At 34.0% G+C, this 19,764-nt stretch overlaps 1 protein-coding gene across 3 annotated transcripts in view; it reads left to right on the plus strand.

Moving 5' to 3' along the window:
• LOC145247355 (COP9 signalosome complex subunit 7b-like) overlaps positions 1–19,764 on the plus strand; it is a 307,459-nt gene that overhangs the window by 221,580 nt on the left and 66,115 nt on the right. For all 3 annotated transcript variants that reach the window (XM_080109034.1, XM_080109033.1, XM_080109035.1), the window contains exons 4-5: positions 4,761–4,849; positions 5,246–5,305. In XM_080109034.1, coding sequence (XP_079965160.1) covers positions 4,761–4,849; positions 5,246–5,305 — 149 coding nt within the window. The remainder of the gene's footprint in view (positions 1–4,760; positions 4,850–5,245; positions 5,306–19,764) is intronic.

A 19,764-nucleotide genomic window follows, 5' to 3' on the forward strand; every position in this document is an offset into this window, starting at 1 on the left:
TTAAAAAATTGACCGTTTTTTTTTTTTTCTCAGCATTAACCTCAAAACACCTGGGCAACGCCGGGCACCGATTGCTAGTATATCTATAAAAACAGAGATGTGTGTGCCACAGACGATTTCTGATTGGTTAATCCAATAATCACATCTCCTAAAAAACAATCGTTTCTACGCTCTTACCTTTACCATAAAATATTATGGCTTTATTTATTGTCCATCTTGGAAGGGTTTAATTTTTTAATAACTTGTTATTTACAAATTAAAAAAATACGAAACTATTATGCGAAACTAAACTACACGAAATACGCGCACACACGCACACACACACGTTCACTACCGTCACGTTGTTATGGCAACCAAACCCGCTGACTTCTTTTTCTCATTTCACTCGTGGTCTTAAATTAGATTCGAATAAGTTGCCAAAAAACAAATATATAACAAATAAATGTTATCAAAGGCAAATTTTTCGTGTTTTTATTCAATTTAACATGTTTATTCAGCTCGAAAAGCATACAGTGTTTACCGATGTATTGGAAAATTCAAGATGGCGGCCGATTCTCTCTTTAACACGGTAAGTTTGGAAAAAGGTGTAATAAATAAAAAACCGGTTAAAATACTGTTAAAAACTCGCTCAATATATGTTACCGTGACATAGGTTGACATATATTCGGCGGGTTTTTAATAGTATTTTGTATAGTTTTTTATTTATAACACCTTTTCCCAAACTTACGGTGTTAAAGAATGTGTGAGACGCCATCTTGAATTTTCCAACACATCGGTAAACACTGTATTCTTTTCGAGCTGAATAAACATGTTAAATTGAATAAAAACACGAAAAATATATCCAGTTTTTATCGGTTTTTTACCTTCTCTGCAGAAGTACAAAAAAAAAACAAACAAAAAAAAAAAAACGGAAGGTACTTTTACAGAATGTTAAACTAACCCTAACCGATGTTTTATGTTTAGTTTAGGAAAAGTCAGAAGAAATAAAAGTCATTATTGCATGAAATATACGTATTTAGTTGAAGTATTGTTTATGTCAATTCTTTCGAAGAAATTTAGCAAGAATACCTGTAAACCAGGAAATCGGTAAAATGTCATCATGGATGAATACTTGTCTATTATAATTTCTACCCTTGACAAAAACTTAGCCATAACAAAAGAGATTTATTGTTCAGATTGTTTTTGAGATTGATTTCTAAAAAGATATTTTATAAATAAAATCGACTTTAAAATTAAAGACTTAAATTACAATAATTGAATTTAAACATTCTTATTTCAATATTTGGCACATAACACCTGCAAAAATGATCACAATGTCAGGATTTCATTTTATTTCAGAATCGATGGCAAATACTAATATTTAACATTAGTTTATCATTTAAGCCGATAAAAAGCCCTTTTTTTTCCGAGTCATAAAAGGATTTGGAGTTTCCTAATCAACCTTTCGGGTGCAGTTGCACGCTCTCAAAATAACTAAAGTGTTGGCTTTAAAAAAATTGGTTCATTAAAACTAAACAGGTTTAGTTTTAATAAAAAAAAAAAAAATTTAAAAAAAATCGCTTTGGTAATTAGATATGTCGTATGGTTATCCCTAATCGCTGAATAAAACCGCTAACGAGTTGAATGATTACGACATAAAATTAAACTCGGGTTCCTGAAACGGAAACTTCGTTTGTTTTTGTTTTTTTCTTATCAATATATTTACATTGTTATTTTGTTTTCATTTTCAATCATTCGAACAGTTTTCTTTTTCAAGTAATCCAAGTTACAAAATTCCCACTGTTTACTATGCTAAAATCACAATGACTAATGTATACCTATTAACCCTTATCCTTGAGTGGCCTCTGGGCCTTGATAAGTGGTGACACCCATGTAAAAAAAAAAAAAAAAAAAAATCACTCGAACAGTTTTCTTTTTATAATGTACAGTTTTAAAAGTTTAAAAACTATATAGTTTTTACTTCAGGAAAATTAATGGGTCAGTTTTTACGATGTGCCCTGTTTAAATACTGTTAAAAACTCGCTCAATATATGTTACCGTGACATAGGTTGACATATATTCGGCGGGTTTTTAATAGTATTTTGTATAGTTTTTTATTTATAACACCTTTTCCCAAACTTACGGTGTTAAAGAGGGTGTGAGACGCCATCTTGAATTTTCCAACACATCGGTAAACACTGTATGTTTTTCGAGCTGAATAAATATATTACATTGAATAAAAACACAAAAAAGATATCCAGTTAGGTAGAAAAGTAACTTATCTTGCCTTTGATAACATTTATTTATATATTTGTTTTTGACTATTTTTTCGAATCTATGTGTACAGTAATCTTGCCAGGATGCGGAGGAAAATGAATGAAGGGGGAGGGGAATAAAATAAAAACATTTTGGAAACAGAGTAAGTTTGAAAGAATTGCTTTGCACAGAAAGAAATTAATGAAAAAATAAAATTAAATTTCTTTTCTTTCTTGATTTATTTTTTAGTTTTTTATGAAAAAGGAAGTCAAAATTAAGACTATAAAAAACAATTTTTATTAAGAGCGAACCTCAGTCGTCAGGTCTGTAAAAAAAAGACGTGGATAATAAATGTTTTCTAATACAAATTGTTTTTACTTATGTGTTCATTTGTCTCTTTGAAGTTCGTTTGTTTAATATATCGGTTTGCAATATAATTTTGTCATTCTGTCAGACTCAAATTTTAAATCTATATATCTATAAAAGTTAAAGTGTGTGTGTGTGTGTGTGTGTGTGTGTGTGTCTGTGTACATTTCCCTACGAAATAACTCTGTCAATTTTTAGTCTACAGACTCGAAATTTGATATACAGGGTACTGAGATTTGGAAAAATCTATGTGATCGGTTTTTAGCCAGAAATTTGGCGATTAAGGGGTCAAAGTTCAACGATTTGAGCTTTGAGAACTCTACCAAACTTCTCCGACAATTTTGGGTCTACACACTTTAAATTTTAGATATAGCTTCCGTGGACATGAATCTAACTTAATAACTTGATTTGAGCCCAAAACAATAAATTTTCAGGGGTCATAATAGGGGTCAAAGTTTAAAAAATTACCCCCTTTTTTTTGCTCAGCATACACCTCCAAACACCCGGGCAACGCCGGGCACCCATGCTAGTATATCTATAAAAACAGATGTGTGTGCCACAGACGGTTTCTGATTGGTTAATCCAATAATCACATCTCCTAAAAAACTATGGTTCCTACGTTCTTAACTTTACCATAAAATATTATGCCCTTATTTATTGTCCATCTTGGGAGGGTCTATTTTTTCCCTAACTTGCCATTTACAAATTACAAAATTACGAAACTTACACCAGCCATCACAATCCAACATTACTAAAGTGCCGTCTGGCGCTAGCCGCACACACATACACACAACACGAAAACAAACGCTGTCCTCCAAAGGACAGACTATTAGTACTACTACTATTCCCAGCACCCGGGCACACACGCACACACACACACTCTGGCGCTAGCTGCACACACGTACACACAACACGAAAACAAACGCTGTCCTCCAAATTTTTAACTATCACTTACTTACATCTTAAAGTCTGCACATTTTTTTTTATTTTAACATATTGATAATATTTTTATTTCCGTTAACACTTTCATTCATTATTTCTGTTTAACCTGCGTTTAATCAAACACTTTACAATTACCGTTTAGTCAATAGCAACCTATTTTATTTTTCTTACACCTGATTACATACATTATAACACAACTTTTTTTTTATTGGCTTTGACCCAGAAAATTTTTATTTAAAAACATTTTTTGGTTTGTCCCAGAGGGGCCTCTGGACATCCTTCCCCTGAACGGGGAAGTAAGCATTTTCTCCCCCCTTCAGGCATTTTCTTTCCCCCCCCCCACCCCACTGAAACATTCAACAGTGACATGACTAGACACACAGTATACCATTAACTTTTTAAAAACTAACATGTTTTATTTATTTTTTTATTTATTAAAGGTAAGAGAGTAATTCGGGTATGCATACTAAACTGTTAACCGTTAGTTTGCGTGTTCGATCCTGATCGATTCTACTTTTTTTTTTAATTCTATTTGTTTATTAAATCCTATCCGAAGCGGGGAGGGGCTATACCCTTTCCTTCCACCTCCCCCCAAGGGTGGGTTCCTAACAGAAGGGCATCCGATCCTCCACCCACCAAGCTGGCCACCATCCCCCCACCAAAAGGGGAAGCCTGGCATTTTCTCACCCAAAAGGGGGAAGCTTGGCAGTTTCTCCCCCCAAAGGAGGGAGCCGGTGTCCCCCCCCCCCCCCCAAGGGTGGGGTGGGGGGTGAAGAGGCCAGGAGGAGGTGACTTTTTTCCTGGGGGGGGGGGGGAGAAGCCTCCAGGCACCCTCCTCCCTGAAGGTGGGGTTGGGGATTATCTCTCCCTGAAGGGGGGAGGCCAGCACCAAGCATGTAAATCCAGAGGGGTGACTTTTTTTGTTACCCCTCGGAGTGGGAAGGGGGCCGATCACCCAGGCAACGCCGGGTAACCCCTGCTAGTATTAGATTAAAAGTAAGAGCCAAACTGGAAATCATATGAAAAAAGAAAACAATCTACAAATGGTTGAAATACTCAACTCGTATCAAACAAAATCATTTTTAAGGTAAAATAATTTCAAGTATTAAAAAATCATAGATCCATGTGACTAATTCAAATTTAAAAAAAAAATCTATAACAAATTACTTCTCTTTCTGTAATTGTTAAATTGTTTATACTTTTTTTTTTCATTTCAGCAAAAAAGGATTCGTTACCGGAACTCACACCTTTTCAACTTCTCAAATTGCGGCATCTAACACTTGTGTCAATAGCAACCAAACAAAAAGTTTGTTTAACTTTTTTAAAAATCAAATAGCATTTTTTAATTGTAAAAAATCTAAATTGTTTTTCCATCATTTTCTCTTTTCTCAGCATAAAATCTGTATATTTATTGTTAATTAGCATGGGTATAAAATATTCTTGCATGAACAAAGAAGCAAATATTGTTTTAGCAAGGTATATTCTTTCTTTGAAGACAAACATATAAAAATGTTTTCATGCCTTTAACACTTTGTAAAAAATAAATTTGATAATCTGAATGATTAGTTATTTTGAAAACATCTCTATTTTACTTTGAATGAATATTTTCAAGAATTTGATGCAAAGTATTAAATGAATACGTAAAAAAATGGTTATTAAAACTATAAAATGTCTTCTAATTAGTTTACTTTGTTCTTTTCAGTGCATTCCATATACTCTATTAGCAAAAGAATTAGACCTTCCAAATCTGAGAGATCTTGAGGTAAGGGTGTAATTTTTGTTTTAACAGCTTTTTATGGACAAAGATTCAGTATTTTTTTTTAATCATTGTATTTAGAACAGTAGTCCTTTTTTCATGGTGTGCGGTACAGAGTGTTAGGGTTTGAAAAAAAAAAAAGATATATTGGAGACAATAATTATGTTCATAATAAACAAAAAAAACTTGTGTGTGCTACAAAGAATAATGTTAAAGAGTCATATTCTTATTAAGGAATGATGGAGTATTTCTTCCCTGGAAGATAGAGGATAGGAATATAAGGTCCTACTTTCAAAATTCATAAACACACATATATATATGTATATATGTATATATGTAGTCATCTACAAACAGCTGTTTCACTGTATCATGACTCTTCATTGTGGCTAAATGTGATAAATATTTTCAAGTTGAGATTTCAGAACTTTAATGCTAGATCATATTAAACTGTGATTAGCAGTGACAGGAACCTTACTTGTACATTACAACATTTGCTCATTATATTGTTTTTTTTATGTTTTTTTTTTTGTTTTTTTTACATTTCAGCATTACACACACACAGACACATATATTTCATTGAATAAAATAGACATTTTGTGTCTACTAATTCTAGTTTGGATCCTTTCCATCTTCCGAATCTCTTTGCTTCTGGCAGAAAATGGCTGATGTAGTTACCATATTTATGGTAGGCCAAGTATTTTTAAATCCATTAGTAAAATCATCAGTAAAATAAATTTTATTAATAGTAATAACATCCTAAAATGCCTATAAAGTCACTAAAATAATTCACTATACAATATTAACCAATAAAATAACAAATATACGCATATACATAAAAATAATAAAAAAAAATAACTTTAAATTGTCCAGAATCGGTTCAGTTAATTATCCAAACGAATTTGAAAGTTCTTGGACCTACAATAAATGTCACTACAACAGTCAGTTTCTGCCAGAAGCAAAGAAATTAATTTTGAAGATGAAAAGGATCTAAACTAAAATCAGAAGACACAAAATATCTTATTCAATGAAATATGCCTAAAAGAAAGAATGCTACCTAAATATACATATATGAGGTGCCTTAAAAAAGTTTCCAGACTTTTTTCGTATGAGCACTTTTATTCATAATACACACATGAAACTCTACTCCTCTTTAAAGTAATCTCCTCCAACTGCAATACTTTTCCAACAACTTTTGTAAGGCCACATGGAAGTCCTCCTGTATGAGCGTGTCAGTGACCCTCGTCACAGTCTCTTTCATCTCCCCAATTGTCTCATAACGACTGCCTCTAAAGTTTTTCTTGAGCAAACTCTGGATTATAGGGAGGGTGAAGAACTGTCGTGATGCCCATCTTGATCATTATAACGTCTTTCTTTCTGATCTTCTCTGAGCACCCTTGAGACAAACGTTGCACAAATCTTCCACATCTTCAGTTCCTTACGAATAATTGTGTATACAGTTCCCACATTGACATCAAACTGTGCACTTATTGTCTCCATTGACACAGGACAGTCCTTATCCATGAAATTCTTTATTTGGCCAATCAACTCTGATGTTCTGACTTCCTTACTCCTCCCACATCTCTTATCATTCATCACAGTGCCTGTCTTCCTTGAATCTCTTTTGTCACTCAAAAACTGTTGCTCAATTCATGCAAGATGGTCCAAAAGCAGTCTGGAGAATTCCATACGTTTCTGTATCATTTTTTCCAAGTTTAAAACAGAATTTTATTGCATACCAGTTTTCTAAAGTGTCCTCATGTTCAGATTGCATTTTTGAAATTCACCAGCCGTGACAATCAGGTTTTAGTAGGGTGTATTCCAATTCCTACTGTAGCTGTTTATTTGAATCTGAAATCATAAAAATTAGAACTACCAAATCAAATTTGTAGGCTAATGAAAGGGTCCTCAAGACATAGGGTGACATGATGAATTTGAAGTGTATCAAAGTGAAGCAGAAATGAAAGGGTTGGTGGAAAAAGGATTTCGTAAAAAAAAAAATATGTATTTGGTGGCAAAAAGAAGAGCAGTCTACAAAGCCAAGATGGAGGCTGAACAAGTTAGGTTTTCCATATACACTATGAAGTGATGATCGAAAGAATGAAACATTTAGGATAGTTTAACAGATGGCAAAGACAAATTTAGATATTGTTGAAGAGAAATGCATTCGAAAGGACACTGAAGTGTTAACAAACAAGAAGGATGCTAAGAAATGCTATTGTGAATAGAGTTCTCATGGAACCTATGACATTTAAAAGTTGTAGAAGCAGTTTCTGGTCTAGTTATAGGAATTGAGAAAGAAATGGTGTGAAAAGCTTTAAGATGTAAAAGGGTAAGGGCTGAACCTTCTGGCTTGTTGCAGAAATTTTTAAGACTGCAAATGAAATGGGCATTGAGATAATCACAGACGTAAATCATAAAAGAAATGATGGAAAGACTGGGAGGAACTTAGTACAATTATAAGTTGTTACAAATATAAAGGGGAAGGTCTAGAAAGAAGTAATTACAGGAGTTTTATGGATCCAACTTCTTCTTCTTCTCTCAAATTCATCCTTATCACTTTTTGATCCATATTTTCCTTGTATGTCCACCCTGCTACCTAAATTGTTCTATATCTACAAACTCAGAAGTGCTCCTCCCATCTTTTTCAACATCGCCATATTATTAGTGTCAACAATGTCTTCTATGTATTTATTAATAAAAAGTTTATCTTAGTGTTTCAGTCCATTTGTGTTCAGCTTCAACTGGAGCTCATTATCTAAAGCACAGGCCTAGACATGGTTGTAGGACCTCTTCTCATACACTGGTATCTGGGTAAGGCGATAAGTGCTCTAGATCTCTTACCAAGGTGAGCATGTCACTCATGTAGTCTCTGGTTTGTGAAGGTGAATCACAGATATTTTTGACCCATTTCCCATATCGACAAGATCAACAAGCCTCACTTTTAGATCTATTTCTGACCACAGTTCATAATGTTTGTGTAAAAAATGCTCATAACCCTCTCTGGAATGCTGATCACGCTGTGATAATGGTAGAATTCACCTTAAACTATCAACCCAAAGCTGAAGAGCCATTACTCAAAATGACAAAGTACTATAAGAAAACTTACTGGGAAGCCATCAGGGATCTCATCAGAGATGCTCCATGGAGATGAATCTTTTCTCTTTCTGCAGAAAAGTGTGAAAATGATATCACCGAATGGTTCAAAGTGGCAATTGAAGCACATGTTCTCACACAGTTCTATAACAAACTCCACTCTCCCCAATGTTTTACTTCTACTTGTACAGTTGCCATTGCTCAAAGGCAGCATGCATACTGCAGTCCAGTATAAACAGACAAAAGTTTATAGAAGTTAGAAGTAATTGCAAGAAAGAAATAGTGACAGCTAAGAGAAATACACCAAAACCACCAAAAAAATGCATTGGGCACAGAAATTAGATTTTGAAAATTTACAACAAACAATTCCCCTACTATCCAACAATCATGAGTTTGCTTGCATGGCAACCGAGAAGGTTAACATGCTTGCCACTCAGTTTGCCTCAAACTCTACATTGGAACCAGCAAACCACTCCCTCCCTGATTTTCTTTTGCGGACAAAAACCACAATAGATGGTCTGAAAATCATCCGTTCTCAAGTATATATCATAAAAACCTAGACACCTCAAAAGCATGTGGACCTGATCTCATCCCACCTGTACTATTAAAAAATATTTTCAAACTTTTCAACAAATGTATTAACAAATCTTACTTTCCTGAATGCTAGAAAACTGCTTCTGTGGTACCAGTTTACAAGAATTCTGGCGAAAAACTGATGCATTAAATTATTGCCCCATTAGTCTCCTCCTTTTCGCTCAAATATTTGAGTCTATAATTAGCTAAGCTCTAGTTAATCACCTTACAGCTGCTAAACTTCTGTCTGACCAACAATATGGATTTAGGCAAGCCCGTTCTACTGCAGATATCCTAACTGTAACCTCTGAACGTGATTACCACGCACTGGATAAAGCAGGGGAAGTTAGAGCAGTAGCCCTAGATGTATCTAAGGCTTTTGACAATGTATGGCATGAGGGTCTCCTCAGGAAAATCAGATCATATGGTATTATTGGACAACTACATAATTATTTCCTTTTTTAAGTAAGGGAAAAATCCAGGTTGTCCTTAATGAACATACATCAAGACCATATGATATAAGTGTGAGTGTGCCTCAAGGGTCGATCCTTGCACCTTTATTATTCCTGATATTCATAAATGACCTCTCTGATAAAATTGTCTCTGAGATGGGTATATTAGCTGATGACACCACGCTCTATGACAGGAACGAGGGGAAAACACATATCTAAGGTAATATTCAATGCTGCCAAGACTAAGCTTCTTTCTTTTAAGAATTACAAGAAACCTTAACCACCAATTGCAATGGCTGATGATGCATAACTTGAAAGTACTTTGCTCAAACTCCTCGGCTTAACGTTCACAGGGAACATAAGTTGGAACAGATACATTGAGAGCATTGCCATGGCTGCTGCAAGGAAAGTGGGCTCTCTCTACCATGCTAGAAAGTTAATTACACCTGAAAGTATCCTGTACCTCTACAAGGCCATCATTCGCCCGTGTATAGAGTATTGTTGTCACATTTGGGCTGATGCATCTGTTACTAGTCTCTCACTCCTGGACTTGCCAACCTAACAGGTGCTGAACTGTCAGCTAGCCTCTCTCCCACTGAGGAAATGTTGCATCCCTCTGCCTGTTTTACAAGTATTTTAATGGTATATGCTCAGTACAAGCCCTTGTACTCCCTCAATGTAAATACTCCCAATAAACCCAACAAGCAGCAAAACCCCACCCCTACAGAGATCTCTAGATGCCAGAAAACCTGCTACTTTTCCCCAGAACTGCTAGAATTTGGAATTTCCTTCAAGGTTCCTACTTCCCCATCTGTACTGAAATGCAGAAGTTCAAGTGTAATGTAAACATACATTTTGTTGCTCAACTTCCTTCATAGTATCACTGCAATTAGGTCCCAGATAAAAGCCGGCTAGGTCAAAGTGGCACCGTGCCTTGTTTGGGGTGAAAATGCAATAAAAAAATAAAATAAAATAAATGGAGTTGTGAGAAACAAAGACTTCTCTCTCTGTACAGTAGCAGAAATAAAGAACAAACTTAAAAAACAAGGGTTGCTTGAAGTTCTACATACCTCAAAAAGCTAAAACCATAGAAACAAATATATAATGAATTTTAATACTTCAAAAATACCAGATAAAATCAAAATAGGCTATAGAGAAGGTTAAGCAGTATATTCTTAACCCTTTAAAATTTGATAAATGCCAAAGATATGGCCATCATGAAAACACTTGTAGAGGATGAGAGGTGTGTGGAGGAAATGTGCCTTAAAATATCCCAACCACTATAAAAATGAATGTAAAAACCCCATTAAATGCACAAATTGTAGTGATGATCATTCTATGCAAAATCTTGTAATAATTGGAGAAAAAGAACTTTTATCAACAAAAACAAAAACATCTTTTACCATGAAGCACAGGAGCACTCGAGACAAGGGACATAACTAAATATATAGAACGCCATCAAGTTTGATAACTCCAATTTTAACAATATGGACTATACATGATGATTCTTGTGGCAGTGACCACTTTCCCACTATAATAGAAATCATTCAACCCATCAGTGATAGTAACAAAACACCCTACTGGAAAATAAATAAGGCCAACTGGCAACAATTTAAATAATTGTTTCATAACCCAAAAAGGTTAGACCCAATAAAACATTTCACAAAAATTTTAATCATAATAGCAAATGAAATGATACCAAATACACACTAACACATTTTGCCCTGTACGCAAAATGGCAATCAAATTACAAAATGCTGTTCTCTTCCACAAATTTGATAAAGAACTTACTCCCATCTCATAAATTACTCAAAGCAAAGACTCTGAAAACAATCAAATTGGGAAAAAAAATAAATAAATAAATAATTGGCAATCATTATTTTATATGTAAACAAAATTACCTCATCTATCAAAACCTTCAGTTTGGAAAATGATCAGGAAAATTGGAAGAAACTAACCTACTTCAATCAACCACCTTTATAAAAAAAATCAATGTGTATCCTTTGAATCAGACATAACTTGGCATTCACTCGGCTTTTTCTGCAACACGATGCCAACAGCTTAGGTTTAGCTGTTGTCTGATGTAACATGGGGATCAGCCGATCACAATGTCACATACTGAGTTTCAACTCGACATGCGTGTGCGCCTGAGCAGCAGATGAGAATTTGGATACCAGTTGGAAGAAGAAAAAATATCCACCATTTCTTGCAAGTATGAAAAGTAGAGATTTTAAAAAATTCTAAATGGCAAAATCGGTGAAATGTGCAATCTGCGGCCACGAGTGCATCCTAGCAAAAAAGAGGGAGCATTACCGAGAGCTATGTTGTCAGTGGTGAACAGCAATCCAGACTAGGACTTCCTTCACAAAATCATGGGTAAGAAATTGTATGCATTATCAAACTGATATACCTGTGGGTGTTTGAGAAAAAACTTCCAATGCAAATGTGGGTTGAGATCGGTACACACTATAGTCGATTGGAAAAATTTCCTGCGAAACATTTGCCAGGATTATTTTCTTAGGAATCCCTGGCAGATAGGCCCAGGCCATATGGTGGAGAAAGATAAGTCTGTTTTTGACCGACACAAACATAACATCTGCAGACTACTCCCACCAGTCTGGGTCTTCAGTGGATACAACCCCACCGATAAGGAGGGTTTCTTAGTGAGCGTACCAAACTGAAATGCTGTTTCTAATAAAAACTAATAAAAAAAAAATGTATTCTGTTGGGGACCACAATTGTATCAGACTGTTGGAAGGTATATAAAAAAGTGGGAGGAGAGGGGTATCATCATTTAAATGTGAACTACAGCCTTCACTTCATAGATCCTGAAACACAGGCAATTACAAATCATGTGGTGCGAATGTGGAAGGTGGCCAAACTGTGCAACAGACAAGAATGCGGAACCAGCCGGGAACTTTTGGACATTTTATCTTTTAGAGAAAGTGGGAGTAAAAATTTATCTTTTCTTTAAAAGATAAATTTTTACTCCCACTTAAGTGGGAGTAAAAATTTGGTAGTGATCTGTTTTTCTCTATATTAACTCACATTACCAAAAGCTACCCGATTGGTGAAGAGCTTCCTTATATGTCCGCTACCTCTTCTCCATTGTCTGATGTCATCCAAAAGTCTGAGGAAAAAACATCTTCCTAAAGAAAATTTTCATGGCATTGGAAAAAAAAGATTCCAACTACTCCCAGTCGAACAGGGAAAAAAAATAAAAATAAAAAAAACCCAACCCACCCACTTGTGTTGTTTCATATAGCTTCTCTCCACAAAAAAAAGTTTGCTTCAGTTTCTTTATAAAATAAAAAAAGAAATATCAAAAACATTTGCTTAAAATTATTTAATGGACAAAGAAAAAAAACATTTGCTAACACTTATTTATTTGAAAAATAAATTTTGCTTAAAAATTTATTTGACAAAAAGAACAACTTTTCTTCACACAGTTAATAAAAATTACAAAAATTATGGTAGGTTTTTCTTTTTTTTTTTGCTGTTGATGTTTCTACATCTAAAATTTTACTACTTTCTTCTTCGTAGCATTATGATTTCCTCGGCAATGCTCAGCATAATCTGGCTGTTGACGTCAAGCTCCGAAGAAAGCGGAGTTATGTTTGATTCAAAGGATGCACAAGTACCATAATATTGCTGATATACTGGTTTAGACCTTCCCTGCAAATTCATCCCTTGACAACATTAACACAGAATTTCATAACTTCAAAATAAAAACGAGCAACCCAGGCAACACTGAAAACTATAATAGATACTTTACATTTCCAGAATGAAAAGATACCATTCAAAAATCATACAACTCTGCAATTGGCCTTAATGAAATTCACTCACATCTGCAAAAATAATAGAATCATGGAAACTAGTTACCATCATTTCCATACATAAACCAGGAAAAAACAAACTTTATTCAACCAATAGCCTCTGCAAAACTAGAACATATGGTAAACCAAAAGGTTAGTTTGATATCTAGACTCAAACAAACCTGTTCACCAACTCTCAATATGGGTTTGGAAATCAAATATCCACAATGGATCATATAACCTAATTGGAAATGTTTATAAGGGATGCAAACATTAAAAAACAATACCTTATACACACCTTTTTTGACTTGGAAAAGGGCTACAAGCACACTTGGAAGTATGCCGTCATGAAAGACCTATGTGACATGAGAATGAATGGCAGACCAGAGTTTCATTAAAACCTGATTAAATTCTAAGTTCGATTTGGTTCAACTGTCGGAAATCCAGAAACAAGAAAAGGGTGTCTCGCAGGGGAGCATACTGCTAGTAACCTTCTTTAACATAAAAATCAATAGTATTAACGAAGTCTGAACTTTGGAATCGATAACTATTTGTTGATAACTTCTGTATTACTTCCACATCTAGATATGTGCATATAGTAGAGTGCCAACTGCAACAGGGAATCAACAAAATATATAATTAGGCAACTGTTAATGGTTTCAAGATTTCTAAAATGAAAATGCAATGTATACATTTTTGCCAACTAAAGAAAATGCATAACAACCAAACACTGGAACTAGATGAAAGAGAAATCCAAATTCTCTAGTTGATCAATATAAATTTCTCAGAATTCTTTCTGACAAAAAACAAAATGTTATCCTTTACATACAATACCTGAAAAAGTGCTACCAAACCCTAAAACTGCTTGTTGCCTGTAAAGATTAGAGTGCTGATTGGCAAGCACTACAAAAATTGTATAGAACTCTGATTCTATCTAAACTTGACTATGGCTGCTACACATATGGAAAATCCTACATGAAAATGCAGTCTACCACAAATCCCTATGACTTATACTTCAGGAGTAGAGAGTCTCTGCTGAATCCCATGGACCAGCACTAGAACTCCAATCCAAAAAATTAAGTCTAAAATATTACAATAAAATAAAATTGCAACTAAACAAGTCAGCCCATAATTGCATCTTTAATCCCAAATATCAAAACCTATTTGACCAAAAAGAAAAAGTTATAAAACCTTTTGGTCTCTATGAAACCATTAGATATCCCAATTTCCAACATCCATGATATTATTCAACTAAATCCTTCACCCAGGTACTAAAATGGCCTGCAATTATCAAGTTAAACAAGTTCCTTAAAAACAAACCCATCCATTAACGTAACAAGAAAAATTGAACATTCAGGAAAAATACCAAAAACATTTGTTACACAGATACCACAAAAGAACTGGATATGTGGAACAGTATCCAATAATATTACAGAAATGATTATTAGACTATGCTTTGATTTTTAGTGCTGAAGCTACAGCCATAGACTTAGCTTTAAATTTCATTTCTGCCCTTACCTATGATCAATTTATAATATTTTCAAACTCCTTATCTTTACTTGAATCTTTAAATAACCAAAACTTAAATAACCCATCTATTACAAAGAATACTCTTTTACAACATGAAAGAACTATTTGAAAACATAAACTCTAACACAATTTTAGTTTACCTGAAAAAAAGCAAACCTGTACAAGAAAATGACTTGATTCTATAAATGACCTATAGTGCCTGACTTGATTCTATAAATGACCTATAGTGCCTGACTTGATTCTATAAATGACCTATAGTGCCTGACTTGATTCTATAAATGACCTATAGTGCCTGACTTGATTCTATAAATGACCTATAGTGCCTGACTTGATTCTATAAATGACCTATAGTGCCTGACTTGATTCTATAAATGACCTATAGTGCCTGACTTGATTCTATAAATGACCTATAGTGCCTGACTTGATTCTATAAATGACCTATAGTGCCTGACTTGATTCTATAAATGACCTATAGTGCCTGACTTGATCCAACGAATTATCCAAAGACCCTAACTTGCTTTAATGAATAGCACAAAAAAAAATGTTTGATTTGCTATCAAATGACTACAGTGGTTGATATGCCATAAAACACCAACCAGGCATGGAAAGAAGTGATGATCAAGTCAGCAAGTGTAGCTTTAGTTTGCAGTGGGAAATTTTGGTGGGAGTGGTTTGTGGAGTTCAAGATAAACCTCTGAACATGTAGTTCAGACTTATCAGTTGCCATGAAAATGACCTGATTGGATAACGATGGAATTGTTGATTGCCTATCATTCATCACACTAATGTAGATTTTCCAGGAATTGAGTTCCTAGTTTCTATAGTTCTATGCGTTTACTGGTCATCTATGTATGTGAGCTACAACCAGCAATACACACGGACGATAAAACGCTTTGGATAATCATAGATTTCAAGGGGCTTCTGCTAAAATCATATTTTAAAAACCAAAACACTTTAAGTCCTCAAAATACAACTTTGTTTGGAAATGTACTTTCAAATGCATTAATAAATAACGTACATTATATATATTTTTAGAGTTTTAAGCAAATGTGATAATTATGTGGACATCATAAAACTGTGTTTTCGGTAAGGTTTTGTAAAAAAAAAAAAAAAAAAACCCCAAAGATTTGTAAATGCTCGTGCTGTGTTTGTATTGAGAATTTTTTCATGAAATTTGGAGAGATGTCACTTTTAATAGTTTGGGGTATCCAAAATAGTTTTGAGCACTCGTTTTTCTTTTTTTGTTGTAAAAAAAAAAAAAAAAAAAAATAGACTTGTCGAGTGTTGAAAATTGTAAAACTTTTCTTTGGGCATCGAGTCACATAAATCAATCTTTTACTGTTTTTATCCATTAAAAGTTTAAGTGTGTGTTTTTCTTGCGGCAGCTCACAATTTAAAATCGTTTGTAATTAAATTTGAGTGTAAGACTCTCTTGTAATATTAGTAGTAGCAGCGATAGCACAGCTGTAAACAAAACTTTTTTGTTTTGTTATTGATTTTTCTTCCAGAATGAATTTAAAAAAAAAAAAAAAAAATGTTCAGTGCACCTGAACAATCAGCACCCACTTTACAAATTTTGACGTTGACTCCTTCAGCTCCCCTGCGCCATTATTATTATTTCTCTTCTTTTTTTTTTTTTTTGTCTTGACTTTCACTTTGAGAAAAGTTCAGTGTACCTCCCCATCATTATTTTTATTTACAACTTTTGAGAGATAATGGTAGATTTAACAATCAAACTTTAAATGAAATATTTTTTGGTGAATGCTACCTTAAACTACAACATTAAATTTTTATACGTAAGTGATTACCCACCTCACCCCACCTCGACCAAACTTTTTTCAAAGTGAAAAGTATCAAAAAATAGAAAATAATAATGATGACAGAGGATTGGGGGGGAGCAACGTCAAAACGAGGCTGCAAATCAGTTCTAAAAATGGGAGATCGATTTACTAAAACGTATGTGAAACTGAACCCCCCTTCAAATCTTTAAATATTGATTTTTTTTTTTTCTATAATCTGGGAGCTTAATATCCAATTGATAATCTGCAGAAATAGTTATAAAAAAAAAAGATGAAAAGGAAAAAAATTGTAAGTGGGGGTGCTGATTGTTCAGGTGCACCAAATTAATTATATGGTTGATAACAAAATAGCTCTAACTAAACATCTAAGAACATTTGGTTCATGTGTGCAAAGCAGTATCCCCTCTTATTTTTTTCATTTTCATTTTTACAATGTTTTTAGCAGATTATCGAATGGACACTAATCTACCATATTATCAAAGAAAAAAATGCAAAATCAATATTTACATTCGTAGGTGGTGCTCAATTTCTAGTGAAGTTAAGAAATAAAAATGTTTTAAACTGGCGAGTTTATAAACGAAATACTGTGTCACTCTGTAGAAAAAAAAATGAAATGTAATTGGAAATAAAATTAAATTCATTTAAAATTTGTGAACAATTTGTCGGCTTTAACAAAAAGTTTTTTTTATTAAAAATATTTATTTAAATATTTTTTCTATATTTAAATAGTTTTCTATATTTAATCAGGTGAACAAAAAAAAATACTTGATACTTTTCCAAACCTCACATTTTCTGTTAGTGACAACACTTGTTTTAAATAAAATTTCTTTTTGTCTGTTTGTCTTAAATCTTGTAAAGTTTCATGCCCCTCATTTACGTAAGTTTACATATTTAAAAGTAATTTGATGTTAAAAATCTAAGGCATAACATTTTCAAAAGCCAATAATTATGAACTACAACCATAAATACAGGTGTCAAATGCCCTCTTAAAAAACTCTCTTAATCCTACTTCTAACCCTAGATATAAGTGGCAAGCCTCCTCTTATAACCTTCTTCAGCCATAACAATAACGCTAGCCAAGTGGCAAGCTCCCCACTAAACAAAATTCCTTGGTAAGCTATGTATAAGCATCTAAAAAACAAAAAAAAAAAAACAGATCCTTCCTTAAAGAAATGTGCAAATGTTTTTTTGCTTTTTTACATTAAATTTATGTGAAACTCTACTCTACTCTAAATTCTAAGATTGTTTTTGTTTTGTTTCTATCAAGTCTTCAGGATGTTCACACATAATTTCCTTTAGCTCTGTCAGTGAAGCTGTAGAATATGCTGACTGCCCCCTTGCAGAGAGTAAAAGTCCCTCAATGGGGCCATCTGTTGGCCATGAGTGGCGACCCGTGATATTTAAGACGGAATCCTTGTGGTTGAAGGACTTGGAAGTCCGGTTTAAGCATCTCTACTTCCCTAACACCACTTTGTCCCTTTGGCTAGACAGGAGGTCAGAGAGGTCCGATCTGATCAATCAGCTGGTCATGTCAAGCTCCATCATATATAATCCATCCCAAACTTAACAAAATACTTATACCCCCCCTACCCACCCACTTATCGCTTTCCCTAAATATATAATGGCAAGCGATCGTTAAGGGTCAATCAATTGGTAAGACCAAAACTCTTCACATCTGCTTTCGATTAAACAAATTTGAAATGATTTAGTTAACAGAAAGTGTTTGAGATTTTACTGACCAAAAGATGTTTTTCATGTAGTCGCGACATAAGGAAGATAAATGTTTCCCTCTTGCCATGTCTGAACTATGGACTCCGAGCATGATAGATGAAAATGAATAAATTATGGAAAACCAAAATAAAAACTGCCTTTTAGGCACTAAATACCGAAAAAGAAATCATTCAGATGTCTCTGATCTCTCCAAGTCAGAAGACGAGAAAATAAATAATGAAAAAGCCTTACCATCCACAAAAGAAAGAAATTTTCCAAGATTCCTGATTATTGAATTACTAGAAAAGAAAAAATTGGTGAGTTATCACCATTCCTAATAGAGAAAATACTAAATAACAGAAGCACTTCTAAAACAATAAAAAAACAAAAATGGTAACATCTTAATGTTACCAACCAGAAAGATGCCCAAAACTTGCTTAAAATGCATAAATTCCATGAATACAAATGCAGAGTCTTCCCACATGAAAGACTGAATATATCTAAAGAAGTGATTTGAAGCTACGAGTTATCTCTAGCATCAGAAGAAGAAGCAAAAAAGGAACTGAAAAAACAAGGAGTGATAACCACATATGTATAAATATAAAAAGGTATGGTCACCTGATTGCGACAAATACATAGACTAACTTTCGGTTCCCCAACAATACCAAAAGAAGTTAAAATTGGTTATTTGTAAAAGTAAAGCAATATATATGAGCTCCTCTAAAATGTTTTAATTACCTACATAATTAAGTCTGGACACCACAAGGAAACCCGCAGAGAAAAATAATGTGAAAAGTGCAGGGATAGAGAGCCAGACTCCTCGGAGGAAGAGTGTGCCAATGAATTAAAATGTACAAGCTGCAGAGAAACCATCCTGCAAAAGAAAAGGGAATAATGGAGATAAAACATAAAAAAGCATAACTTTCCTAGAAGCTAGGAAAAACATTGAAACATATTTAAAAGATGAAACATATATGCTGAATTAACAAAAAATGGCACATGGCATAAAGGCCTACTTAACAAGATTTCCAGCTACAGTATAACTGGAAATGTTTTCTCAATTATTAAATCATTTCTCTCTGATAGGCTTGTAAGAGTAGTGGATGATTGGCAGAAATCAGAGACCCACAGTATTAATGCTGGAGAGAGAGCGAAGAAAAAGGGTTCGTTCCGTTTGGTGTCTCTCTCAGTAAGAGACAGTCCTTATTCTTCAAACCGGATGCTGGCCGAATTCCTTAGGGGATAGAAAGGATCAATGCGCCGTACCCCTGATTGGTCAGTATGTGGTCAACTAGCACAGGGAAAAGACATTGATATGGGAAAGAAAAAAGTTCCATTTGTTTCTGCTACATAACCCCCTGCTTAGGCTGAAAGCCGACAGAACAAGGTAGCATAACAAATAGCGAAAAATAAAAATGTCATTTTATTGTATTTATTTTTACGAGAAAAAAAAAAGTTCTTACTTTTGTGAGAAAAGTTAGGGAATATTTGCA

The sequence above is a fragment of the Euprymna scolopes genome, chromosome 25 (genome assembly GCF_053919585.1).
Source record: "Euprymna scolopes isolate OS-2025 chromosome 25, ASM5391958v1, whole genome shotgun sequence".
NCBI lineage: Eukaryota > Metazoa > Mollusca > Cephalopoda > Sepiida > Sepiolidae > Euprymna > Euprymna scolopes.